Below are 27,851 nucleotides of genomic sequence, written 5' to 3'. Positions count from 1 at the left end.
CATTGTCGAGGTCGATATAGAGGATGTGTATATTTGGACGACCATATAGACAAGCTGTTGGACGCCTGTTTTAGGGTCACGTCGTGGATAACGAGTATAGACATTCTTCATATAGACTATTGGAGATGCTCTAAGGGAAGAGGGACTCGCACATGAGGAAGAACGAGTGACAAGTCTAGGGTAGAGGTCAACCCAGATCTTTACTTGTCACTATCAGTTCTTTCCGGCATACGAGACCACCCGTCAGAGGGTTCAGCCCTCTGTCTCTGTTCCCCCAACCTCGGCCCGAAGCAGCGGCTCGGATCAGGCTTCAAACCTCAGGGCTACAGATCACGCCGTCCGTTCCGTCTCTCTCGCCAAACGCGGCGGCACCAGGCTACTCCCCGGCTGCTCCCGCACTCCTAAACCCTCACTCCCCACGTTCCCCTTCCGGTCGGGGTCGGACAGCCGCGCCGCTCGCCGGCGACGCGTCGGAGATGGACGGGGGCCACGGGCAGAGGCAGCCGCTGTCGCCGGCGATCTCGGCCTCGGCGGTGCTGCCGCACCAGCGGCAGATGCAGCTCCTCCAGCACCCGGCGCGCCCGGCAATCGCCGATCTCTTCACCCTGTACCTCGGCGTGCGTTCCCATCCCTTCCCCCCAATCTTTCACCGCACGCTCTCGCCAAACCCTAGTTCTGACCCTGCGTGCCCGTGGCCTTGCAGGTGAACTCGAAGCAGGGAGCCGAGGACCCGGCGAGGGAGACCTCGTAAGTTGCTTCCTCTCCTGTGTGCTTCAAATCGGGTTGGATTTCGTGCATAGTACCGTATCAGTATTTGGTTAAGGTGGTATGGTAGATGATGTCGGATTATGTTTGTGGCGCTGTTATTTGTTTTACTGCATATGGCGTTAGCTGAGCGCATGAAGATTATTATGCCTTCTTAATGCTATGTTATGCTGACAATTTTGAGTAGCTAGTGCAACCCTGGTGTGGTAGCTGTCTTCCTTGTACGTTGTCTTATAGCACCTGTTCTGTACTCTGATCACGCGAATTATTCAGGAACAAGCTGCAGAAGAGAGTATCTGCTCATAACAGAGATCTGCCTCCCCGCGACGAGCAGTTCATTTCAGATTTTGAGCAGTTGTGCGTGCCGTTTCCGGTAAGCAGAAGCATTGCACAGATATTCATTTGACCACAGGGCAAAAACAGAAGAGATTGATTATGTTTCCCATTTTTCTTAGGACCAGGAGCAGTTGCAGGCTGTCACGGAATCAGTTCTCATCTCATTTGTTCTGCAATGCAGTAGTCACGCTCCACAATCTCAGTTCCTGCTCTTTGCTACACGGTGCCTCTGCGCTCGTGGCCACCTCAGATGGGACAGTCTCATTCCATCTCTACTTAGTGTAGTTTCCTCCGCCGAGGCACCAATGGGCCAAGGGGGTTCTGTGACTTTCGGTGGCCCTGTGTCTTCTTCATCAGCTATTGCAGTGCCAAATGCTCCAAGCTTTCACGCTTCAAATCCTACGTCTCCCTTGTCAGCAATGAACACTATTGGATCTCCTACTCAATCTGGTATTGATCAACCTGTAGGGGCAAATGTGTCACCCATGAAGGCGGCTGAGTTCTCTACTCTTGGGCAGCCTGGTACAACATCAAGAGGTGACCAGTCCCGCAGAGGAGCACAAGTTAGCTACCTGCATCATTTATCCTGTAGAATTATTTTAGCTGGTCTGGAGTCCAATTTGAAGCCAGCTACTCATGCTGCGATATTCCATCATATGGTAAATTGGCTAGTCAATTGGGACCAGAGACCCCATGGCGTGGATGAAGCTGATACAGTGCAAACTTCTAGGATCGGAAGGCCCGTGCATGAATGGATGCATCTATGCTTAGACGTGATTTGGATTTTAGTTGATGAAGAGAAATGTCGCATTCCATTCTATGAGCTTGTTCGCAGCAACTTGCAGTTTCTGGAGAACATTCCTGATGATGATGCGGTGATTTGCATTATTATGGAGATCCATAGGAGGAGGGACATGGTGTGCATGCACATGCAAATGTTGGATCAACACCTTCACTGCCCAACATTTGGAACTCATCGGTTCTTGTCACAATCCTACCCAAGCATAGCTGGTGAATCTGTTGCTAATTTGCGTTATTCTCCTATTACTTATCCTAGTGTTCTGGGTGAGCCACTGCATGGAGAGGTAATATTACCTTTTTTTTTCACTAATTAGCACATCTTTCCTTTTATGCCTACTTTTCCCATGGTTGCATGGATTGTTATATTATACATGCATCGAAGCCCCCGGTCAAGCTCATGCTATCTCCATTCCAGTCTATAAGCCGTGCATACATCTTAAGATTTAACTCTGACCATCAGTTAGATCAATAATATAAAAGTCATGTGTCCTAAAAATTATACCATTGGAAACTTCTTACGAATACAAATTCAACAATATAATTTTCGTGGCATATAATCTACATTTTGTTGGTTAAATTGATGGTCAAACTTGTCTCGTGGAATGCCTGTGCGCCTTATAAACTGGAACGGAGGGAGTAGTGTTTACTATTACCTCCATGCAGAAATACTTTTATGGAGATTATTTTGATTGCAAGCACATATCATGAAGGTTTTAAACTTAAGCAAACAATTAGATAGAAAAAATAAATGAAATGTCCTTGTGAATACCCAAGAGAATGAGGGAGGAATAAGTTAATATACAAACATTCTCTATTCAACAACATTTTTGGAAAGGCAGAATTGTGTGAACACATTCTGAGATAGATTCTGTTAATGCTATTTTCACGTTGCCGTATTACATAGTTTTATGTATATTAGTGATTCTCATGTGGTCATGTTAGATGTATTTATTATTGTCTAAAGCTGGTATAGTTCAAGTGCAATGTTTTTAAAATGGTTTATGTTTAGTTACAAAGGGATCACTATTTTTTTCTATGGTTTGGTGGTTCAGTACTGCAAATACAAACAATACGTATTTATTTGCGGGTGTCTTGCACATTATTGATACAATATTCATCGTTATGACTGATCATAAATTATATGCAAGATGCATGAAGTTACACATGAAACAAGTGAAATGAAGCAACTAAAAACTGTTAGGCAACAAACTTGGGCAGTATACCAAAACTTACATTGCATTCTTGTTTAGGATCTTGCAAACTCTATTCCAAAGGGGGGTTTAGACTGGGAACGTGCTCTCCGTTGCTTGAGGCATGCTCTCCGCACAACTCCATCACCAGATTGGTGGAGACGTGTTCTTCTTGTTGCTCCTTGTTACAGATCACATTCTCAAACATCAACACCAGGAGCTGTTTTCTCACCAGATATGATTGGTGAGGCAGTTGCTGACAGGACAATTGAACTACTGAAGTTAACTAACTCAGGTTAGCATCTGGGAGCTTCACTGTTTGTCGATTCGAGTACAGATCCCTTCTCAAGTGGGTGGATTCCAGGTGTACATGGATGCTCACCCCTTTTACTAAATGCCCTTTTTAGGCATGCACCTTTTTTGTTAAGAATATAAATCTGCTTGTCGGGTATTCGTATGGAGTTATTAATTATTGCCTGCTGCCTATGCACTCATTACAGCTTTGTCATACTATTGCAGAAACTCAGTGCTGGCAAGATTGGCTTTTGTTCGCAGATATCTTTTTCTTCCTAATGAAAAGTGGCTGTATTGATTTTCTCGATTTTGTGGACAAGCTTGCATCTCGAGTAACAAATGGTGATCAACAGATTCTACGCAGTAATCATGTCACATGGTTGCTTGCACAGATTATCCGTATTGAGATTGTGATGAACACACTTAGTTCGGACCCAAGAAAGGTGATATACTCTTGTATGATGATATGTACATATTTCTTATTTTTTCCTTCCTTTTTTCTAGTTACTTAAATTCAATCGGAGGGAGTAGATTTTGTTAAACCTTACAAGAAGGTATCTACATGGTTGACATAGAGCGTGTACACGCGCGCGCGCGCGGGGGTGGGGTGGGGGATCAAGTGAGTCGTGGCCAATAAAAGAAGATGATGTGTATCTGAGTTGGTGTCCACAGACAGAGAGTCCAATAGGATTCCAACATATAAGGTGCTGAAGGGGCAGCTCCAGAAAAGACGATCCCTGGTTTTCAGTTCTTCTGGATTGCAGAGCACACAGTTCGAATCCTCAGTGACATTGAATGTTATGCCTACGAGCCATGCCAATGGCACTGAGTATCATTCTGTAGGAGCTATGCAAAGGCCTTAAGCTTGGAAGTGCATTTGCGGTTCCAAATCTGCTTTATAGGCGTGATCCTGGAGGAAAAGGAAGCATAGCCCTGTATATGGTGCAAATGTCATTGCTTTCCTTAGTTAACATGATGGTCGAGGAGGAGCTGTTGGAGATCGTATGTTCATCAACGGCTGCGATGAAGGGGGAAGTGGAGTGCGATTCTTATTTGATGACCGGGTGTTGTAAAAAGGCTATTCTGTTGTGGAATATTAAATGCACTTTATCTGGTCTACACTCAATTTGTTTAACACTAACAAACTGTTACAGATAATAACAATACATGACTAACTTCATGTTTAAGAGCTGTAAAATCTTAAATGATTACCGTTTTGTTATATCGGATAATATTTTTATGCTTCCTTTTGTTACTTGTCTTATTGTATTTGTCTTAGTTTCACAGTTACATGTTCATCGTAACTACATAATATCGTTCTAATTATTTGCTGTTCTGTCAGGTTGAAACGACACGCAAGATAATTTCATTCCACAAAGAAGACAAAAGCCTTGATCCTAATAACATCAGCCCTCAAAGTATTCTTCTTGATTTCATAAGTAGCAGCCAGACTTTGCGCATTTGGTCTTTCAACACTTCAATTAGAGAGCATTTGAACAGCGATCAGCTTCAGAAAGGCAAACAGATAGATGAGTGGTGGAAACAGATGACGAAAGGTACTTGTGCCCTAGATTTACCATCATGCTCTGCTTTGTAAAAATTCCGGCTAAATCAAGAGTTCATTAAAAGGGATATGTGTAGATAGGCCAGGAAGTAATTAAATGTAGGAAAATCCTTGTTTGCATTACATAATAACATTAGAATTCGGAATGCAGGCAATGCATGTTATTTCATTGAGAGATGCTTGGCTGCATACCATTTTTATAATTTGCAATTTTGCCTTCTATCATGTATCTACTGATAAATTAGAAACATTTTCCCCCTTGAAATAGCTTCGGGAGAGAGAATGATAGATTTTATGAACTTGGATGAGCGAGCAATGGGCATGTTTTGGGTTCTCTCATTCACCATGGCACAACCAGCATGTGATGCAGTCATGACCTGGTTTACATCAGCTGGAGGGGCAGAATTCATGCAGGGACCCAATATGCAACCAAATGAAAGAGTGACGATGATGCATGAGACTTACCCTTTGTCAATGGCGTTGCTTTCTGGGTTGTCTATCAACTTGTGTTTGAAGCTTGCTTACCAGCTTGAAGAGACTATATTTCTTGGCCAGGTAAAACTTTAAAAAATCAAGCTGCTGCTAATACCCTAGTTGCATTTATATTTCTGTTCTGTATTTAGCTTTATAAAGCCCACCACAACTTTTCATTCAGACTATAAGCTTTGTGGTTGTTAGTTTTATATACATTAGTTGATACATAAATAGAAAATAGCTTAGTTCGCATATGTTTTCACATGACCAAAACAATTTCTGTGAATAATTCTTCTGCTCATTTAAATAGCAATTGCTGATAGCTCATATGTTACAGTTTTGCTAACAATATATGAACCTGTGACTCATCTGTTCTAAAATTATGACATCATTTGCAATCTTGACTGGAAATATATCTTGCTCGAAGTATGCATACAGTCACAATTATCTGTTCTTTTGGTCTCATTGCTAATACTCATCTATCTTTAGATGCCATACAGTTGATATTGCTACTTTAATCTTAACTCTGTTCGTTGATAGGCTGTTCCTAGCATTGCTATGGTGGAAACCTACGTTAGGTTGCTGCTTATAACACCACATTCATTGTTCCGCCCACATTTTACGGTAAGTTTTGCTACCTGTTAATTTGATCTGTATTCTTCATATGGGGCTTCTGCCAGACTGACTGTTGTTTTCCTCTGATTTCCGAATTACTTTTTGTAATTGTAACTTATAACCCTAAGGGTCCCCTGTTCTGAGTTCGTGCAAATCATGGTCTTATGGAAATTCTGATACATTCATGCTATTTAAACTTGGCAGACATTAACCCAAAGATCGCCATCTATTCTGAGCAAATCTGGTGTGTCTTTGCTCCTACTTGAGATACTGAATTACAGACTACTTCCTCTGTACAGGTCATTCTTTACCTAATCTGATCTTTAGTTTTTTCTTCTTCTTTTTCTTAGAAGGAAAGTAGCTTTGGCACAGCAAAAGATTGGAATATCTGAGTGTTTCTTTTCCCATCTCTTTCTTCTTTCTTTTCACCTGACTCGAAATGCCTTCTATATTGTGCATATAGAGATTTACCCTTCTAAACTGATCTCAGCATAATAATACATGAATTTCCTTTTGTTTTGCAGTCCTTTAGAAAATCCTCAAAGTCTGCGTCTTTTGTTGATTATATCATTGTGCGTTTCTTATTTTCTTACATCATTATGGGTCTTTTGTAGGTATCATGGAAAAAGCAAGGCATTGATGTATGATGTCACAAAGATAATATCAATGATTAAGGGAAAACGTGGAGAGCATCGCCTTTTTAGATTAGCTGAAAATTTGTGCATGAACTTAATTCTCTCACTGAGAGACTTTTTTTTGGTGAAAAAAGAGTTGAAGGTAAAAAGAATACACACTTTTCTTTAGAAATTCGACTATCACTAGTTTGTGGAGTGACTTCTATGTTTATGTAGGGACCAACTGAGTTTACTGAAACGCTTAACCGCATAACCATAATAAGCCTTGCGATCACCATCAAGACACGTGGAATCGCCGAGGTTGAACACATGGTTTATCTTCAACCACTATTGGAGCAAATTATGGCAACCAGTCAGCATACATGGTCAGAAAAGACTCTACGTTATTTTCCTCCCCTTATTCGTGACTTTTTAACGGTTAGGGCGGATAAGAGGGGACAAGCTATCCAAGCATGGCAGCAGGTATCATTTTTTGGGGACACATGTTTGGCCATTTATATCCGTATGCATCTACTGATCACCATCTTGGGTAATTTGTAGCTCATTTTTGTCGAGGATTGATTAGTTACGCTTCTGTTTGCTATATCTTTTTTAGCTTGTAATAACTGCTCTTCTTATTTGTGGATAGTTTGCTGGAGAATGTATCAATTGTATGTGCACCATTTATGTACTATTAGCATTAGAAAATGCCATTAAATATATACCACCAGAGTGATATTATCACATATTCACATTTTGCTACTTTATGGTTAAGTTGAATAAATATGGTTTCTGTGACCTGAAAATGCAGCATTTCCACATGCTTGTTCCGGCCATGTATAATAGTATAATATTGCCAAAGGTCTTGGATTGGTTTCTTTAACTTGCTATCATATATTTTTGAGATTATTGTACCGGGCGCCTGGGCCACATTGTTCTTCACCTTTAATTTTGACAACTCTCATTTCAGGCAGAAACTACTGTTATCAATCAATGCAACCAGCTACTGTCACCATCCGCTGAGCCGAACTATGTCATGACTTATTTGAGCCATAGTTTCCCTCAGCATCGTCGATATCTATGCGCTGGTGCTTGGATGCTAATGAATGGACATCCTGAGATCAACAGCGCAAATCTTGTATGATTTTATTTTTTGTGATTACTTCCATACGATGGTTGTCAGTTACTCTATACATGCGCTGCTTGATCTTATCGCAGGCTCGTGTCTTGAGAGAGTTTTCACCTGAAGAAGTTACGGCAAATATTTATACAATGGTTGATGTTCTTCTGCATCATATCCAGCTTGAGCTTCAACGGGGGCATCTAGTGCAGGTGACACAAGAAATTTTTTTTGTTACAAAAGTTGTCTCTTTGCCTTTTTGTTTTTTGTGGTTTTCCTTTTCTAGTAGCTTGTGTCTAAATTTTTCTGGTCGCTTATTTTTTTTGCAGGATTTACTTTCCAAAGCAATCACAAATCTTGCATTCTTTGTCTGGACACATGAGTTAGTTCCACTGGACATTGTGCTGCTAGCTCTTATTGACAGGGATGATGATCCTTATGCTTTACGTCTTGTGGTAAGTCCTCTTAAAAGATTAGGTTTGAATCCCATATTTCTGTTACATCATTAGTTCGATAACCACTATTTAGTTACCAACTGACTGTTTCCCAGTTGTTAGATAGCTGTTCATGGTCAAATATTGAAAGCAGCTAATCTAATAGAATGGTTTTCGAGTTTAGGGTTGATAAGTAGACTCTAGCTAGAGTTGAGGGTTGAAAACCAGACACTTTTTGTTCTATTTGCAGTTTTTAAAGCATGCACAAGTTGTTTAATGCATGGATATGGTAACACGTTACAGTTTTTGTATTAGTCATTAAAAGAGTAACAGATCTCTCGGCCCGTCCTTGAGAGGTATCAGATGCCTTGTGTCCAGGTGTTCTTGTCAGCGGTCTCTTGGTGTAGTAGCAATGTCGGGTTCTGTGGATGTTGTGTATTCGAAGAGACTGGGGGGTTCACCTGTGTTGTTGTGGGGTTTCTTGCCGTGTGAGTAGTTAGTATGTGCTCCGTTTGTATTGGTTTTCGCCCGGTTTTTCGTAAATTAACTGGGCAATTCTCTTCTTCTTAATTAATCGATGAGGCAAAACTTTTGCCTCCGTTTCGAAAAAAAAGAGTAACAGAGGGCAGCATGCGGATGCCTTTTGGTAACACATTACTATTATCAAAGTGTCGTAGGAATAGACATAGAGTACCCTGCTGTATATAGGAGGGAAGCACAAGGGCACCACCGTACGGGGCCAGAGATCTGGCTGGCGGTCACCAGTGGTTGAGCTCCAGCTCTGTGGAGGGCGCGGAACTTTTTTCGAGAAAATGCAAAAGAGCTTGCGTTTCATTGTATTGAAGGGGGGGGGGGGGTTAAAGGAGGCGGTTACAGCTCGGGATGGTAGTCAATGGACGTCCCAGGTTTGCGGGATGATAGCTCTAAGCCCTAACCCGCCAGCGGCGGCCTCCTCCTTGATCTTTGTGAGCAGGTCAGCAACCAGGGGGCGGCCTTGGTTGAAAACGCAGTCATTGCGGTGCTTCCATAGCATCCAAGGGACGAGCAGGATCGCAGATGCGAGGCCTTTGCGCATGGGCTTGGGCGCGAGCTGCCTTGCGGATTGCCACCAGTCATTGAGAGATGGCTCGTGAGTAGGTGGGGGGCATGTGACCCTAAGCCTGGGATGATGTGTGGGTGCGGAGGGCATCGTAAGCTGTCAGGGGCTCGCGGATGGCTGTAGAGGGGAGCTCTCGGGTCATTGCCGCTGTTTTCTCCCAAATCTTATACAACTTCATCGGGAGATAGGAGAAGATTAGACTGGGATGGGGAAAGTGGAAAACTACAGAGGATCTCCTTATATATATATATCCGTTGGCAGTTTGCTTGTAAATAATGTGAAGTGCGGGGAAGTCTTGTCGGGGGATGGACCCCGGGCAGGCAACGGAACCCGGATCCTGTTCAAAAAACAACGGGGTTGGCACCGCCCTCAATACCGGCACGCGCTTGGCCGGGTCGCTCGACCCGGCCAAGCCCCGCAAGCCGGCCAGACTAGCCGACTCGGCCCCAACAACTAGCGCAAGACAGCCGAACCCGGCACGGCCAAAGCCTCCTCGACAAGCCAGCACCACCCGTGGCGTGCTACGCAATCCAGCCGCGGGTCAACTCCCGTCCCATCCAGGCCGTATGATGGGGACGAGACTTCAATCAACGATGACCGAGGCAACAGTGCCCCGCCCATGCCTCTGGTCAGCAGGAACGTGGCAACAGTGCCCCTCACCTACCCGCTAACTAGGGCCAGCGTGGCTACAGTGCCCCCGCCTTCATCGCTGACGACAGCAAGCGGCCACCTGACGGAGAGCATTGTACGCGACTCGACTCGGCTACGCCCTGACGATCGACAAGACGGCGCACAGTCCCCCTAGGCATGCGGGGCCCGCACCTAGGGGAACCCGGTGAACCACAAGCCCTCAGCGGGACCCAGCCCGGGTTCCCGGACACCGACAATACGGACCCACCGACTTGTAACATTACCATTGTACCCCCGGGGGGTTGGACTGTAAAACCCCCCGGGAGCCCATGATCATGGGAGACGAGCGAGAGGGCAAACAGAAAACACATACGAGAGAAGAGCAAGTAAGCATAGGACTAGCCACAAAACAGCAACACCGGAGAGAAGGAGCAGCCCAAGCCTTGGCCAGCTTCCTTCCTCCTCCATACAGCTCCAGGAGCAACATTGTACTATCGATCATCCAACTACACTCGGCAGGACTAGGGGTATTATCTCTCCGGAGAGCCCCGAACCTGGGTATGTCCGGCGTCCCGCGCCCGCTCATGCCAACCTCGCTTCTGGAGTCCACCAGCGCCCTCGAGCCTCCTCCTCTCTTTAGCCATCCCTTGGCATCTGCCGTGCGCCCACCACGACAGTTGGCGCCCACCGTGGGGCAGCTTGAGGAGCTGGCCGGGAGCATGCTTCAGACGGGGCCCTTCTCCTACACCGACGAATCCGTCGCGCTGGCGGACGACGTCGTCGGCGCGCTTGCCGCCTCCTTCGCCGCGTTGCGTATCTCCGATGCATTCGCGGCCGACAAGTACCCCAGCGAGGTGCTCAGCTACTCCGACTCTCCCCTCTTCCTCGGCGGCGGCGCTTTCGCCGGGGCAATGGACGTCCATGTGGAGGTCTTCGTCACCGGCGACAGCGCCTCCTCGTCGAGCAAGACGAGGAAGGCTGCCGAAGCCAGGGCCGCAGCGGATCAGATCGAGCCGTCCGATCCGTTGCGCGCCGCGATGCAGAGCCTCCGCATCCCCATCGGCACCGACGTCAACGCCACCAACGTCGCTGAGGCCCGAACCCAGCTCGAGGAAAGGCGCCAGCAGATGCTGGACCTGTCCGAGACGCTCGCTGCCACTCAGCGTCGCCTGGACGCCGCTCAGCTGGAGGGCGATGCCGCCTACGGGTTCACGCCCGCCGCGGCCGGGCCAAGCCGGGTCGCCGATGTGCGTGCCCGGGGAGGAGTGATCGGCCGGGCCCTCGGCGCCGTCCCAACCGTCTACGAGACCCCAGCGAAGAACATGCGCGCTGCCCAGGTAGCCGCAGCCGGCCTGGACCAGCTCGCGGGTGAGGAGCTGAAAGAGCGCATCGGGCGGATGCGCGAACTCCTCCACGCCGCCAACGCCTAGCAGGACCGCCTCAATCAGCTCGCCAAGCCGGCGGGATCCGGCTTCGCCTGCCTTGGCGGGTCCGACGAACTTCTGCACACCGCTTCCTCGCCACCCGGCGAGGCGCACTCCGGCATAACCCGGACTCGGCGCGACCCGGCCGCTACAGCCGTCGGCGGATTGGGCGACGAGCCTGCCCTAGAGATCCAGCACGGGCCCGGCCCGCATGGCCGGCGTCCGGCTCCAACCGACCCGGCCCCCGAGGCCTGGCCGCAAGTCGACTCGGCCCGCGCGCCATCGACGACGCCGACGCTCGCCACCGCCTCGATCGGCTCGCTCACTCCCTGGAGGTGGAGGAGAGCGGCGCTATCGGGCCGGCGTGCTTCGGCCCGCGCATCCGGGAGGAGCCCTTCCCCAAAGGATTCATGCTCCCCGCGACACCCCCAAGTACAACGGGTCAGTGAAGCCAGAAGACTGGCTCACCGACTACACCACGGCCATTGGCATCACCGGTGCCAATTGTCGTCTCGCCGTGCGCTACGCACCGCTCATGCTCCAATGGTCGGCCCGCACGTGGTTGAACAGCCTGCCGATGGGCAGCATCAACACGTGGGTGGACTGCGAGGAAGCCTTCGTCCGCAACTTCACGGGGACCTACAAGCGACTCGGCTGCCCTAGCTAGCTCGCCATGTGCGTGCAAGGGCCTACGGAGACCGGTCGCGAGTACCTCGCACGCTGGACCGAGCTCCGGAACAGCTGCGAGGGCGTCCATGAAGTCCAGGCGATCTAGTACTTTGTCAGCGGGTGCCGAGACGGCACCCTCCTCAAGCACAAGCTCTTACGCTCCGAGCCGGCCACCATGGCCGCGCTCATGGTGACGGCGGACAAGTACGCCAACGCCGACTCCGCCATGAAGATGCAGGTGGCGCTGGATGAAGCCGGCAAGGCGAAGCCGGTTCCCCTTCCAAAGCCGGCCGGCGAAAGCAGCCGGCAACAACAATCACCCGGCAGTCATGCCGAGTCCGGGTGGTTACGCCCTCATTCTCAACCCCACCATCGTCGCGCGGCGCACATGCAAGTTCTCCCGAGTCCTCATCGACGGTGGCAGCAGCATCAACATCCTCTACCGTGACACGATGACCAAGCTCGGCCTCAAGGCCGAGGACCTGGAGCCGACCCGAACGATCTTCCACGGCATCGTGCCCGGCCTCTCCTGCTCCCCCATTGGCCGGGTCCGGCTAGATGTCCTGTTCGGTGACATCAGCCACTTCCGGCGCGAACCGATCTGGTTCGAGGTGATGGACCTGTCTAGCGCGTATCACGCGTTGCTGGGCCGGCACGCGCTCGCCAAGTTCATGGCGGTTCCCCACTACGCGTACCTGAAGATGAAGATGCCGGGGCCTCATCACCATCATCGGCGATTACCGCAAGTCCCTGGAGTGCGCCCGAGACGGCGCCAAGTTGGCCGAGTCGCTGGTCATCGCCGAGGAGCGGCGCCATCTCGACTGGATCGTCGCCCTGGCAGGCGAGGCCTCCGCCGCGTCGATCCCGACCCCGGACCTGACCGACGAGGCCGCCTTCAAGCCCTCCAAGGAGACCAAGAAAGTGAAGCTCAACCCAGAAGACCCCAGCTGCAGCAAGTACGTTGTCATAAGCGCCCGCCTCGACAGCAAATAGGAAGGCGAGCTCGTCGACTTCCTCCGTGAGAATCGGGATATCTTCGCATGGACCCCCAAGGACATGCCGGGTATCCCGAGGAAGTACGCCGAGCACAAACTTCACGTCCGCAAGGACGCCAAGCCTGTCCGTCAACCCCTACGACGATTTTCCGAAGAGAAGAGAAGAACCATTGGTGAAGAGGTCGCCAAGCTTTTGGCGGCCGACTTCATAATGGAAGTGTTTCACCCCGAGTGGCTGGCCAATCCAGTCCTCGTCCTGAAGAAGAACAAGACCTGGCACATGTGTATCGACTACACCAGCCTCAACAAGGCCTGTCTCAAGGATTCGTTCGCCCTCCCGCGGATCGACCAAGTCATCGACTCGACCATCGGGTGTGAGCTCCTGTCCTTCCTGGACGCTTACTCCTGCTACCACCAGATCAAGCTGGACTCGGCCGATGCCCTGAAGACGTCCTTCATCACGCCCTTTGGGGCGTATTGCTACATCACCATGTCGTTCGGCTTGAAGAACGCCGACGCCACCTTCCAGCGCTGCATGCAGAAATGTCTGCTGTCGCAACTCGGCCGCAATATCCACGTATACGTGGACAACATCATGGTGAAGACCAAGCAGCACCTCACGCTCCTCGATGATTTGAAGGAAACCTTCACCAACCTCCGCGAATACAAGGTAAGCTTAACCCGGAAAAATGCGTCTTCGGCGTCCCGACCGGAAAGCTACTCGGCTTCCTCGTCTCGGAACGCGGCATTGAGGCGAACCCGAAGAAGATCAAGGCCATCGAGCGCATGTGCAAGCCGGCTCGGCTGCGCGATGTCCAGAAGTTCACCGGATGCTTGGCCTCGGTCAGCCGGTTTCTAAGCCGGCTGGGCGAGAGGGCGCTACCCCTGTACCATCTGATGAAGACAAGCCCGTTCGAATGGAACGGCAAGGCAGATGAGGCCTTCCAAGACCTCAAGCGCATGCTCTCCACCGCACCAGTCCTGGCCGCGCTGACCGACAAGGAGCCGCTGTTGCTCTACATAGCCGCGACCTCGCGGGCGGTCAGCACGGTGCTGGTGGTCGATCGACCAGAGAAGGACAAGATCCAAGCCGTCCAGCGCCCGGTCTACTACCTGAGCGAGGTGCTCTCCATCTCCAAGCAGAACTACCCGCACTACCAGAAGATGTGTTACGGCGTGTACTTCACCGCCAAGAAGCTGAAGCAGTATTTCCAAGAGCACGTTGTCACCGTGGTCAGCACAGCGCCTATCGGAGAAATCATCGGATGCCGGGACGCCTCTGGCCGGGTTGCCAAGTGGGCGATCCAGCTAGCCGGCCACACCATCCTCTACGAGCCCCGCACCGCGATCAAGTCTCAAGCCCTGGCCGACTTCCTCGTCGACTGGACCGAGACCCAGTACTTGCCGCCGCCTCCCGATTCGACGCATTGGCCCATGCACTTCGACGGGTCCAAGATGCGACTCGGCTTGGGGGTCGGCATCGTACTGTCGTCCCCGAAGGGTGACCGGCTCCGCTACGCGCTCCAGATCCACTTCGCCGCCTCCAACAACGTCGCCGAGTACGAAGCCCTTGTGCACGACCTCCGGCTTGTCAAGGAACTCGGCATTCGACGCATCCTGTGCTATGGTGACTCGGACCTGGTGGTGCAGCAGTGCTCCGGCGAATGAGACGCCCGCGACTCCAACATGGCAAGCTACCGCTTCCTCGTCCAGAAGCTGTCCGAATCCTTCGAGGGCTGCGAGTTCCTCCACATCCCGCGCGCGGAGAACGAAGCAACCGACACGCTCGCCAAGATCGCCTCGTCGCGACAAGCCATCCCGTTCGGCGTCTCCCTCGAGCACCTGCGCAAGCCGTCCGTCAAGCCATCGCCGGACTCCGAGTCCATCCACGTTCCAGACGACCCGGCCGCACCTCAACCCGGCCCGGGGACTGCTGAAACCGGCCCAGGGGCTGCTCAGCTCGACTCGGCCACCATCGTCCCGGACCCGGCCGTCGTCATCCCCGACCCGGGGGCTGCTCAACCCGGCTCGGGGGCTGCCGACTCGGAACCCACCCTGGTGGCCGTCTTCGCCGTGGTTACGACTCCATCTTGGGCCCTCCCAATATCAGAATTTTTGGAGAACGGGGTTCTCCCCATGGACGAGACCGAGGCTCGGCAAGTGCAGCGCCGGGCGTCCGCCTACAACATCATCAACAACGAGCTCGTCAAGCGCAGCTCCACCGGCGTGTTCCAGCGCTGCGTCAAGTAGGAACGGGGCATCGACATCCTGCTCGACATACATCAGGGCGAGTGCGGGCACCACGCCGCATCACGATCCCTGGTGGCCAAGGCGTTCCGCCACGGTTTCTACTGGCCCACGGCCCTCCAAGATGCCGAGTCGCTCGTCCTCAAGTGTGAGGGATGCCAGCGCTTCAGCAAACGCAGCCACCGGCCGGCGTCAGCACTCCGCACCATACCGATTGCCTGGCCCTTCGCGGTCTGGGGACTCGACATGGTTGGACCCTTCAAAACCGCTCAAGGCGGCATGACGCACTTGCTGGTGGCAGTGGACAAATTCACCAAGTGGATCGAGGCAAGACCAATCAAGAAACTGGACGGGCCAACAACCGTTCGGTTCATCAAGGACATAGCGGTGCGCTACGGCATGCCGAACAGCATCATCACCGACAACGACACCAACTTCGCCAAGGGCGCGCTCGAGCAATACTGCTCTGTCTCCGGCATCCGCCTCGACCTGGCCTCCGTTGCGCATTCGCAGTCCAACGGGCAGGTCGAGCGGGCCAATGGACTCATCCTGTCCGGCGTCAAGCCGCGACTCGTCGAGCCACTCATCCGCTCACCCGGCAGCTGGCTTGACGAGTTGCCAGCCGTTCTCTGGAGTCTACGCACCACGCCGAATCGGTCGACCGGGTTCACCCCGTCTTCCTCGTCTACGGAGCCGAAGCCGTCATCCCGACCGACGTCGAGTTCGACTCGCCGCGCGTCGCGATGTACACCGAAGCCGAAGCCAGAGAAACCCGCGAAGATGGCGTCGACCTGCTCGAAGAAGCACGCCTCCTGGCGCTCAGTCGCTCGACCCTCTACCAGCAAGGCCTGAGGCACTACCACAGCAGGAAGATCAAGCCCCTCGCGTTCCGCGAGGGCGACCTCGTCCTCCGACTCGTCCAAGAGCAGGCAGGCCAGCACAAACTGTCCCCTCCATGAGCAAGGCCTTGCGCGACACCAACGCCTACTACCTCATCGACGCACGCAAGTCAAGGAAGCGCAAGAAGGACACCGCCGGTGCAGAAACGACCCGGCCTTGGAACGCGGAACTCCTCCGCCCGTTTTACAGTTAGCCGCACGAGCGTATGTATCGTCGCCTTTTGTAAACGCATGGAACCATGGGGTCCCCGAACGAGACTCGGGGGCTGCCTTTTGTCGACCAATTTATTGTGTCCCTATTTTCTTGCATCACTATACCACTGAACCCGGCCACCGGTCCGACTCGCTCGACCTGGGGGCTCGGGGACTGGCCGGCTCGGTCGCCAGCCCGCCACCTTACTTGGTGATTCCTGATAAAGTTAGGATGCCGCGGTCCCCCACTTTGCCCTAAAGCCACAGATCCAGCTTTGGCTGTCGGCTGGCAAGCACAACGGGCCAAAGCTCCTTTATGCTTCATACACTAAGTCAAAGGCTGCCGGGTCGATCAACCCGGCCCACCATTCATCAAATGAACAGCCGCACGACCGGCTGCTCGCCAACCGGCTTCGCCGGATTGCCGCCAGCTGGCCCAGTGGGTGTTTCGCTCGCGCTCAACGTTTCGAGGGACCCAAGTCCTGCGCGCTCCTCTCAAAGAACCGAACTCCTTGTCACGGACCGGAGCCTCGGCCGTTTGAGAAAGTAAAAGCGCATGAAATCGGTCCAAAAAACGGAAGGCAAAAAGCAAAAGCACCCACGACATCTACACAAGTATTTAAGCAAAAGCCCATGACCCGAGTTCATTACACCCTAAAACCCCCAGTGGGTGGGTGGACTTGCTATTTAACAAATTTTACACAAAGTGTCTCAGGCACCTCCAGCGCCGCGTCGCGACGTCGACGGCTCTTCCCTGGTGGCCTCCGGGTCCAGCGAGGCGCCGGTGTCCTCAGCACCCGCGTTGCGGTAGACGCCCGTCTCCTCCGAGCTCCCCTCCGGATCATGGAGGAGCAAGCCGTAGTCGTCGCCGTCCACGACCCTGCCGTCTTCTGTCCACTTCGGATGGAACTCGTCGTGGAAGGCGAACTCGGTGATGTAGCTGGCCCGGGAAGCCGGTCCGGCCCCATCTCCAACCAACGCGCCAGGCGCGAGAAGCTGCTCGGTTGGACGGAGTCCGGCCATAGGGCCGCCGTTATTGCGGTACCGTCCTGGGACAACCGCCCCAACTGCGTTCCCAGGACCTGCAGGCGGGCCTCAGCGGCGGCAACGATCTTCGGGAAGGTCCAGGCCACCCGCGGATCCGTCCCGGACCCAACGACGCCGGTCGGGTCGCGCTGATAGCGGACAACTTCCTCTGCCAGTCGCTGCGTCTCCGAGAAGGCCCCTGCCGCAAAAGGAAGAAGCGAGTTAGAAGAAGAGCAACATGGAAGAAAGGCCGGATCCTGACCCGGCAAACGACAAGAAAAAGCACTTACTGGAGAAGGACTCTTCTAGGTGCTGCGCCTCAAGCAACGTACCACGCCGCTCCCGTTCGATGACGCGAGATCGGTCGCCTTGGCAAGGGCCGCCTTCAGCTCGACGTCCTTGTCTTCGGCCTTCTCGGCCGCCTCGCAGCGACGGGCCTCGTCCTGATGGGCCCCCTCAGCCGTGGTGACTTGCCCCTGCAGGCGTTCCACCTCGGCCTGGAGCCGGCCCTTGTCGTTAGCCAGCTGGCCGCGCTGCTGGTCCGCCTCCACCAGGGCCTGCTGCGCCTCTGCCATCTTGGCGGCTTCCGCCTTAAGGAGCTCCACCTCGGCCTCGAGGCGGCCCTTGTGACCCGCCAGCTGCTCATGCAGCTGGTTGGCCTCGTCGAGAGACCGCTGAGCCGCGGCCGCCTCCGCCCTTGCCTGCGCCGCCTCGACGCCAAGACGGCCTGTGTCGACAACGAGCCGGTCGTAGCGATGACCGGCCCGGAGCAGACGAGTCAGCCAGGACAGCACCTCGGCTGCGAAAAAGGACTCAGCAGAAGAAAAAAGCAAGACTTAAGATTTGGCCCAACTGTTACACAGTTGGCCCGAATCTCGGGGGCTACACCCAGTGGGTGCGCTAGCGCGCCCCCACTAGAAAAGAGCACAAGAATACCTGCGGCGACGCGGAACTCCTCCTTGGCGGCAAGCTGCTCCATGAGCTCCCGGTGCTTGCCCAGGAGACGATTGTAGGCGGCGATCTGGAAGGCGTCGAGATGCTGAAGAAGGTAGAAATGAGAACAAGGCCAACACTCTAAAGATTCGACGTAGTTGGCCCGAACCTCGGGGGCTACACCCAGTGGGTGCGCTGGCGCGCCCCCACAAAGAAGAAATTACAAGAAGACTTACCAGAATGACGCGCTCTAGGTCGCGCGTCCGCTCCACCTCGGCCTGGGCGAAGGCCTTGAGCCGTTACGTCCGGCCTCACAGGCGGCGACTGACGGCGTCCAGCGCCGCCTCCTCCTGAGTCTGAGGCCCGAAGACAACGGCGCCCCCGCTCCGCGCCAGCTGCGGCACGGCAGCTCGGCGCCCTCCCTATCGGGGCACCAAGGCGTACTCCCCGCTGGCCGCTCGCGACGCGGCCAGCACCTCCTCCGACGCCCCCCAGCGCCGATGACGACCCGGGCGCCGGGACGCCCTGCATCGTCGTCTCCGACCCGGACGCCGGAAAGCCCTGCGTCGCCGTCTCCGGCCCAGCTGCCGGGGTGGCCTCCGTCACCGCCGCCCGCGGTGCCTCCTCGCCGCCCGCAGCGTCTCTTCAAAAACGCCGCCGCCTCCACCACCATCAGTCCCCGCTCGCTCGACCACGTCGGCCCGCGGCGGGGTGTCATCCGCCACCTCCACGACCACCCGGTCAGGGATCACCACCTCAGCCTGGCCTCCACGGCCGCGCCCCACCGACGACGGCTCAAAGACCGTCGCCGCCACCACCGTGCCCTCCGACATCTCGCGCCAGGCCGGCTCCGCGCCGGCTCGCGCCCATGTTGCCGCCGCGTCGGTCCAAGCACGGACCGACGCCGCCTCCAGCTCCGCCGCGGCCCGGTTCCTGTCCCGCCAGGCCAAGGCTTCGGCGTCATTCTGATCCAGGCCGAGGTCCGAGTCGGCCCGTCCCTCCACCTCGGCCTGGTCGGCGAGGTCGGACCGGCTCCTGCGGAACACGGCCCCTTCGGCCGCCGCGGCTTCCGCCGCCACCCTCGCCAGTGCGATTGGCGACCTGAAGAAGAAGACAGAATGAGCAGAAAAGAAACAAGACTAGCTCAAGAAAAAGAATCTGAGCGCAAACGAGAGATGAAGCTTACCCCGCCAAGACCGGGACCGGGGTTGGCCTCCCGTCCCCGCCGCTGCGCTTCCTCTTGGCCGGCCTCCCGGCCCCGGCCGGGTCCGCCGTGCGCTTCGGGGCCCGGGGTCGCGCGCTGTCTTTCCCATGTGGTCGGCTCGGCGCCGCCCCACGCGAGGACCCGGCTCTGCCCGCATCGCCGCCTCCCCCGCCCAACGCCACTACACCGACAACTGGCGTCAGCACCGACCGTTCCGTGCCGTGGTCGGCAATTCAAGACACATGAAGAAAAACACGGACTTACCCGCGTGACGCCCAGCGCCGGCGTCGGACTCGGCCTTCTCCCCGCCATGAGCCGCGGGCTCCTCTGGCACCACCTGCGTCACCTGCAACGGGGCCCGGGCGTAAGGATGCCGAATTGCGTTCAGAAGTACCCCCCGCGTCGCGTCAGGACGGATAAGAAGGTGCGCGGCAGCAAAGTAAGAAGACCAGACACTCACCTGCGGCGCCGGATTCGACTGGCTGTACGGCGCCTTGCCGAACTGCCAGTCCTCCCCAAGGTTGGCCTTGGAGATGTCATTCACGCCACGCGCGATCTGCTCCGCGGACAACCGCGTCGACCCCATGCGGTTGGGGTCTTGAAGGCCGACCATTTCGCCGATGAGGCAGGAGCGCCCCTGAAGCGGAAGGACCCGGCACCTGATGAACGCGGCGAGGAGGTCGGTGCCGGTGAGCCCCTCCTGAGTCCTCATCACCGTCACCCGCTCACAGAGATTGACGATCTCCTGCGACGGCGCCTGGGCGAGTAGCCCCAGTTCGTCTTCGCCCGCGGCGGTGCGATAGCGAAGGCCGGAAGGTTGATGTGATCCGCACCGAGGTTGTAGACGTAGAAGGAGTTCTGCCACTTCTTGGCAGAATCCTCCAGCGGGATCTTGGGGAAATCCGCCCCCGACCGCTTCGAGATGACGGCGGCGCCGCAATCGGCGAACTCCTCGGCCGACAGGCCCTGCTGCTTCAAGGAGAAGAAGCGCGCCCAGAGGTCGATCGTAGGCTCGACCCCCAGGTACCCCTCGCAGAGGGTGACGAAGCCATAGAGCTGGACGATGGCGCCGACGCCAAGATGATGCGGCTGGAGCCCGAACCCGTGCTCGAAGTGCGTGAGGAAGACCACGCGCTCCCGCCCCTTGGTCCGAGGCCTCTGCTCGCCGCGCGGCAGGCGGACCCCGACGTCCGTCTCCCGCGGCAGGCGCCGCGTCGCCCGGAGTTGGGTGATGTCCTCGGAGGTGACATTTGAACCCATCCAGGAGCCCGATGGCAGCGACATGATCAAAGGAAGAAGAAGGAAGATGGACGGCGAAGGAGTTCTGCTCGGAGCAGCGGGCGCCGCAGTGTGTCAATTGCAAAGAGCGGAGCGAGAGCAAAGGGACAGGAGGGCTCGAGCGAGAATAATGTCCGCCGCCCCCCTGTCCCCCGATTTATAACCCTCGGTTTGAACGTGGGGAAGTGGGGGAAGTGGGATCATCTGCACGCGCCCGTTCCACTACCCCGCAATAAGTGCGCACGTACACGCGCAGTAACTGCCCGGGGAAGAGCAACCAGCCCCCGGATGCCGCAATAAATCTGCGCGCTTGGGCCGAGGGCGTGCGGCGGCGGGCCCCAGCCCGTCGCCCAATCCCGTCACGCGCGTGGCCTGTTAGGCCCCTTCGACTTCCGGGCACCACGTGGCGCCTGCGCAAAGCCCGAGGGATTGCCCCAAGATTCGCCGGACTTCTTGGTTCCCGCCACGGCCGGGATGCCACGATCCGGTTTCCGAGAAAACCGGCACTGAGTGGGTGTTGCCGGACCCGGCGCTCGCAGAATCCACCTTGCTTAAGGAGGGAACTGCGAAGGCTCACTCATCCGAAGACGGCGGACTTTCACAGCTTCGGGGACTACTGTCGGGGGATGGACCCCGGGCAGGCAACGGAACCCGAATCCTGTTCGAAAAACAACGGGGTTGGCACTGCCCCTCAATACCGTCACGCGCTTGGCCGGGTCGAGCGACCCGGCCAAGCCCCGCAAGCCGGCCAGACTAGCCGACTCGGCCCCAACAACTAGCGCAAGACAGCCGAACCCGGCACGGCCAAAGCCTCCTCGACAAGCCAGCACCACCCGTGGCGTGCTACGCAATCCAGCCGCGGGTCAACTCCCGTCCCATCCAGGCCGTATGATGGGGACGAGACTTCAATCAACGATGACCGAGGCAACAGTGCCCCGCCCATGCCTCTGGTCAGCAGGAACGTGGCAACAGTGCCCCTCACCTACCCGCTAACTAGGGCCAGCGTGGCTACAGTGCCCCCGCCTTCATCGCTGACGACAGCAAGCGGCCACCTGACGGAGAGCATTGTACGCGACTCGACTCGGCTACGCCCTGACGATCGACAAGACGGCGCACAGTCCCCCTAGGCATGCGGGGCCCGCACCTAGGGGAACCCGGCGAACCACAAGCCCTCAGCGGGACCCAGCCCGGGTTCCCGGACACCGACAATACGGACCCACTGACTTGTAACATTACCATTGTACCCCCGGGGGGTTGGACTATAAAACCCCCCGGGAGCCCATGATCATGGGAGACGAGCGAGAGGGCAAACAGAAAACACATACGAGAGAAGAGCAAGTAAGCATAGGACTAGCCACAAAACAGCAACACCGGAGAGAAGGAGCAGCCCAAGCCTTGGCCAGCTTCCTTCCTCCTCCATACAGCTCCAGGAGCAACATTGTACTATCAATCATCCAACTACACTCGGCAGGACTAGGGGTATTATCTCTCCGGAGAGCCCCGAACCTGGGTATGTCCGGCGTCTCGTGCCCGCTCATGCCAACCCCGCCTCTGGAGTCCACCAGCGCCCTCGAGCCTCCTCCTCTCTTTAGCCATCCCTTGGCATCTGCCGTGCGCCCACCACGTCAAGTCTCCTGTGGAAGGTTTGGCAAGGGACTGCGGGAAGCAACTCTGGTGGCGCTTCTCCACCCCAGTGTAAAGCCGACAGGTGTTTGTTGAGTGTGTGCTTCTAGACGGTTAGAAACACCACAAGCTGAAGCACAAGCCCAAACAAACAGGGTCTTTTGAGTACCAACCAGTGCCTGAGCTGGCTAATTTCTACTCTTAAGTAACAACTAGATTTTTGTCTGTGTATACCAAGGTAATTAGAAAGCATTGTACTCGGACGGATTTGACATTTTAAAACTGACTAGTTGCTTCATCTGTGTATGCTAAAGCTTGGACTTGCTTTGATGATAAATTTAACATTACAGATAAGTCTGCTTGAAAGATCTGAACTTCAGCACAGAATTAAAGCATTCTGCAGTTCTCGCTCACCTGAGCATTGGCTAAAAAATCAACCTCCAAAAAGAGCTGAGCTCCAGAAAGCTCTTGGTAACCATCTTTCATGGAAGGACCGGTAAGTGCAATCTTTTAATTGATATTCAAGTCCAGTGTTTTAGTTAAATATGCAATTATGCATTTGGAATTTGAATGATATATAACATATTCGTTGAAAACATGCGTAAAGCAGGTTCATTTTTAACCTTTAGTTGTCTTTTGAATAGCAATACCAACTAGCTATTTGATTGAAAATTTGCTTGTTAATCTGATTGCCTGGTACAGTCTGATATATTTGGATCTGTAGATAAATTCGAGCGTACAGGGCTTAGTTTATCTTTAGTCAGGGGCGTTTCTGGGTATGCCTGGTAAGTACTTATCCATTTATTTCCCAGCCTTAAATTGAACCATCCCTGTTTTTATCTGAATCTCGCTGGTTTGGTAAACCCTTGTCCTATTCCCAACCATATATGGCCACTAGTAATAGACTTCCTGAACATTCTTAAGGGTGGATGTAAGATGCCTTTTTCTACGTATTGCTGTGATTAGGATTTACTTTAGCAATGGATCATATATCTACTTTACCCGGTAAAAGAACATATCTACTTTTTTCTGCATTCGTTTTTTGTTTGTAAAATCATCTTGATGTTTTAAGTTGCGTGCATTTTTCATGATTCAACTTTGTAAGTACTCCCTCCGTCCCATAATATAAGAGCAGTTTTACACTAGTGTAGTGTCAAAAATGCTCTTATATTATGGGACGGAGGGAGTAACTAATAAAGCAAGGTTTAGTGGTAGAAAAACAATACACTGTAATGAAATTGATAAAGTTTAGTTTTGAGTTTTCGACAATTCTTCCAATTTGCTGCTCGGGCCAGTGCCAATAGTCTCAATATGTAGGGTGGAAATGGATTGGATGCTGACTAGATGGTACTCTTCCCAGTTTCTTTTCCATATTTTCAAAACGAGTACAGATGCAAATACGGATGTTGTCGAACACGAGGACAGCTCGGGTGCTACTTGAATACAAATATCCTAATTTTTTTTGCGAGGTTAAATATCCTAAAACTTTGACGACACACTATAGGGCACTTGATATTGCTGTTGATTGATGACATATGATGAACAGTGGTTCCCTTGATCTCTTTGGTTGTTCAAGGCTTCCAGCGGCACAATATACCAGCTAACAAGTCTTAGAGCTAGGCAGCAAACTAGTTTGGCATTTTATCTGTAAAAGTGTGGGTCATAATTAAGCGCATGGTAGATTTTTGTCCAGCTCTTTAAGCATGCATCCTGATTCCTGAAGAGCAACACCATGACGTGATTGATTACTACTGTATGGTCATGTTATTACCGTGCGCGATGGAAGCTGAAAGGAGTAGGAGCGTGCCTGCGTGGAGAAGAAAGCAAAAGAGTCGCATGGAGGGCACTAGTGTGAAGAGGGCGACGTGCAAGTTGCTTGACAAGGGATGCGACTGAGGTGTCTGATGCCAGAGTTTTGGCACTAAACTTTGTTTATTGGGCTTTTCCTTGCTAAATGGGCTGAGATCTAAGGGGACAGCCGCACTGGATCAGGGAGCTGGATAGTTTTTACTCTGACACTGATACATTCGATTTTGAAAATTCGTATCCTCGTCTTTTTCCAATGCCACATCCGCATTTATATCTGGATATTAAGTCCCCATATTGTCAGGATCCAGATTTGATTCTGATTCGGATGCAGATATCTCATCCCGTAGTAGCCTTTTCTTGAATACGAACATCAGATAATTTGTATTATCTGGTGCTAGTTTCCACCCTTAACAATATGTTGCTCCGGTTCAGAGGGGGTGCTAGCCTCAATCCCCTGGCTGGTACATATATCTCTTTACTTTCTATGTTTATATTACCTTGTAGGCTTGTACCATGGCATATTATGTTGATTTGGGTATATTTGACTTTTTAAATCATATTTCTGTCGGTATAGTTTGCCCTTTTGGGTTTCTGTGCAAAAGTTATTGAAGCTTGATTCACTATAGTTGTTTTGTGAATGCAGCTATCCTCCCTTTTTCGATGACATTGCTGCCCGCTTGCTTCCAGTCATCCCGCTGATAATTTATAGGCTTATTGAGAATGATGCTACAGATATTGCGGACAGGGTTCTCGCATTTTATTCTACCTTTCTCGCTTTCCACCCACTGAGATTTACATTTGTGCGGGATATTCTTGCATACTTCTATGGTCATCTTCCAAGCAAGTTAATTGTCCGGATCCTCAACGTGCTGGGTGTTACCACCAAGGTAAACCCCTGTTTACTCTTTTCTGGAAACTCTTCTAGCTGTCCAGTTCTATTCATACTAATGGTGATCATTTTACAGACTCCTTTCTCGGAATCCTTTGCTCAATATTTAGGGTCTTCAAATTCTTCTATTTGCCCACCACCAGAATATTTTGCCAACCTTTTGCTAGGCCTTGTTAATAATGTCATACCTCCTTTGAGTAGCAAGTCCAAATCAAACCCAGCAGATGCTTCTGGCGGACGCACAAATTTCAGCAAGCCTCACGCATCTACGCAAGCTGGTGGAAATAGTAACGCTGATGCTCAGAGGGCATTTTATCAAAATCAGGATCCTGGGTCATACACACAGCTTGTTTTGGAAACAGCAGCTATTGAGATTCTCTCACTCTCTGTGCCAGCTTCTCAAATAGTGTCCTCTCTAGTTCAATTAATAGCTCATGTACAAGCAATGCTTATACAGTCTAATACTGGTCAAGGAATGTCTGGTGGTTTGGGCCAAAATTCTGGGCTGCCAACTTCTCCTTCAGGCGCCGGTGCCGAGTCTGCAGGTGCCAGCCGAGCAAACATTTCGGCAAGTGGAATCAGCGCTAACTTTGTTTCTAGAAGTGGCTACTCTTGTCAGCAGTTGTCTGTTTTGATGATTCAAGCATGTGGCTTCTTGCTGGCACAACTCCCACCAGAATTCCACATGCAACTTTACTCAGAAGCAGCTCGAATCATAAAAGATTGTCGTTGGCTTTCTGACAGTTCGAGACCTGTGAAAGAGCTTAACTCAGCTGTCGGTTATGCACTTCTGGACCCAACATGGGCTTCTCAAGACAGTACATCGACAGCCATAGGTACCGTAAGACATTTTTGTTTACTGTCTTTTTACCCCATTTCAGCCTAAACATTTGGGCCCATTCAGCTCAGTGTTAATTTAATACACTTATACCATTTTGTGCTCTAGTTATATGTTTGTTCTGCCTTGATTGCAGGTAACATTGTGGCCCTTCTACACTCATTTTTTAGCAATCTTCCTCAAGAGTGGCTGGAATCTTCGCATACTGTCATCAAACATCTCAAGCCAGTGACTTCAGTTGCCATGTTGAGAATTGCCTTCCGCATATTGGGCCCCTTATTGCCTCGTCTAGCCTTTGCTCGACCTCTATTCATGAAGGTATGCTTGGTTTTCCCTTTGTACTTCTAGTTACTAAGAGAATGTATAATCTCAATAATCAGAGCAAATTTACAGCTGTTTTGAACAAATTTCTACGATATATGTTACACCTGTAATCTCAATAATCAAAGCAAGATCATGTTCCAACATGGCTTCTATTCTGTCTTCTGTTTCAGAAACTTCACACTGAAAAAGCACTGCTAGCCTCTTTCCAATGTACTCCCTCCGGTCCATATTACTTGTCGCTGCTTTAACTAAAGCAGCGACAAGTAATATGGACCGGAGGGAGTAGTATTTTTTGGCTATTTAAAGACTGCAATCCTATAGGAATGTTTTCCATATATATGTTTGGAACAGGGAATGAGTTTCTAGGATTCTTACGGAATGACTCTCGAATAGTTCCTCTCGTGCATTCATATAGGCTCGCAGTCATATATCATTAGGCCCTACACTTGTCTGATTTGTTGTGTCTTTGACACAATTGAGCTGTAAGTGTGCCCTTGCTTTCTGAACGAAATAAATGAACGCATGTTATTGATTTTTCCCCACGACCGGATGTTTTCATCCATGGGAAGAGCTTCATGCAGGCCAAAAGTGGCCAGGACCCACAACATCCTCTCTTGCTATATTTGCTAGTTTTCATCATTTTCGCACTAACAGAAACACCATTTTTCTTTACTCCACCAGCCCCTGCTCTGCTGGCTTCACCGGTGGCCCGATACATTGTTGTATGAAGTACAGTTTATTTGTTGTTCTGTACTAATTTTCTCTTGTCCTCGGGATCTGCAGACACTGGCTTTGCTGTTCAGTGTGTTGGGGGATGTGTTTGGGAAGAACTCTCAGGCCTCACCTCATGTGCCTGCATCAGAAATTGGAGACATCATTGACTTCCTGTAAGATACTCCTAATCCTCGCTGAAAATTCTCGGGCATGGACTACATGTATTTTCCCATTTTGTGCTCAATCGTTAATTCGCTGTATAGCTTCTCATATGAGCTTATGTTCTCGTCGCGAAAACAGGCATCATGCCGTCATGTACGAAGGTCAAGGCGGCCCGGTTCAGAGTACCAGCAAACCTAAAGTGGAGATACTGACATTGTGCGGGAAAGTGGTGGACATGCTTAGGCCCGACGTGCAGCATCTCCTCTCCCACCTGAAGACCGAACCAACCTCGTCGATTTACGCGGCGACCCATCCAAAGCTAGCGCAACAACACCCATCCTAATCTACAACACAACATGGATGCTGTAAAATAGTGTACGCCTGAACTGCTGCGGCTCGGCTGATCTCGCTGTACAGGCCTGAGCGCCAAGCAGTTTTAACCAGTTAACTTGCTGCCAAACCGGAACCTGGAGTTTATCTCAACGGTTAGGGGCAGATTGTCCGCTGGATCTGTGTTGTAACCCCATATATATGTAGCAGTGGTGTAGATTGCGACGTTTATCATCTAAAAATGAACTTGTCTGTCTAAAGTCAAAACATATTTACTGTCAGCGCCATGCAAGCGCTTGTGCGTTTCGTTGGTCGCTTCATGGCTGCAACTCATTGGCTGGAGTTAGCGGCAGTCGGCG

At 52.3% G+C, this 27,851-nt stretch overlaps 1 protein-coding gene across 1 annotated transcript; it reads left to right on the top strand.

Moving 5' to 3' along the window:
• Positions 1-240: 240 nt before the first annotated feature.
• LOC125514514 (mediator of RNA polymerase II transcription subunit 23) lies at positions 241-27,773 on the top strand. The gene is made up of 21 exons (XM_048679853.1): positions 241-617; positions 704-747; positions 1,039-1,138; positions 1,221-2,186; positions 3,153-3,387; positions 3,612-3,829; positions 4,729-4,942; positions 5,219-5,505; positions 5,965-6,048; positions 6,244-6,338; positions 6,654-6,816; positions 6,891-7,136; positions 7,624-7,791; positions 7,872-7,985; positions 8,103-8,228; positions 22,777-22,922; positions 24,879-25,122; positions 25,201-25,960; positions 26,099-26,280; positions 27,070-27,173; positions 27,301-27,773. The coding sequence occupies exons 1-21, from the start codon at positions 477-479 to the stop codon at positions 27,503-27,505; spliced, it is 4,842 nt and encodes a 1,613-aa protein (XP_048535810.1). The 5' UTR covers positions 241-476; the 3' UTR covers positions 27,506-27,773.
• Positions 27,774-27,851: the final 78 nt, after the last annotated feature.

This window comes from Triticum urartu, chromosome 6 (genome assembly GCF_003073215.2).
Source record: "Triticum urartu cultivar G1812 chromosome 6, Tu2.1, whole genome shotgun sequence".
Lineage (NCBI taxonomy): Eukaryota > Viridiplantae > Streptophyta > Magnoliopsida > Poales > Poaceae > Triticum > Triticum urartu.
The sequence above is the reverse complement of the archived record's forward strand: the minus strand, read 5'-3'. Positions and strand labels throughout refer to the sequence as shown.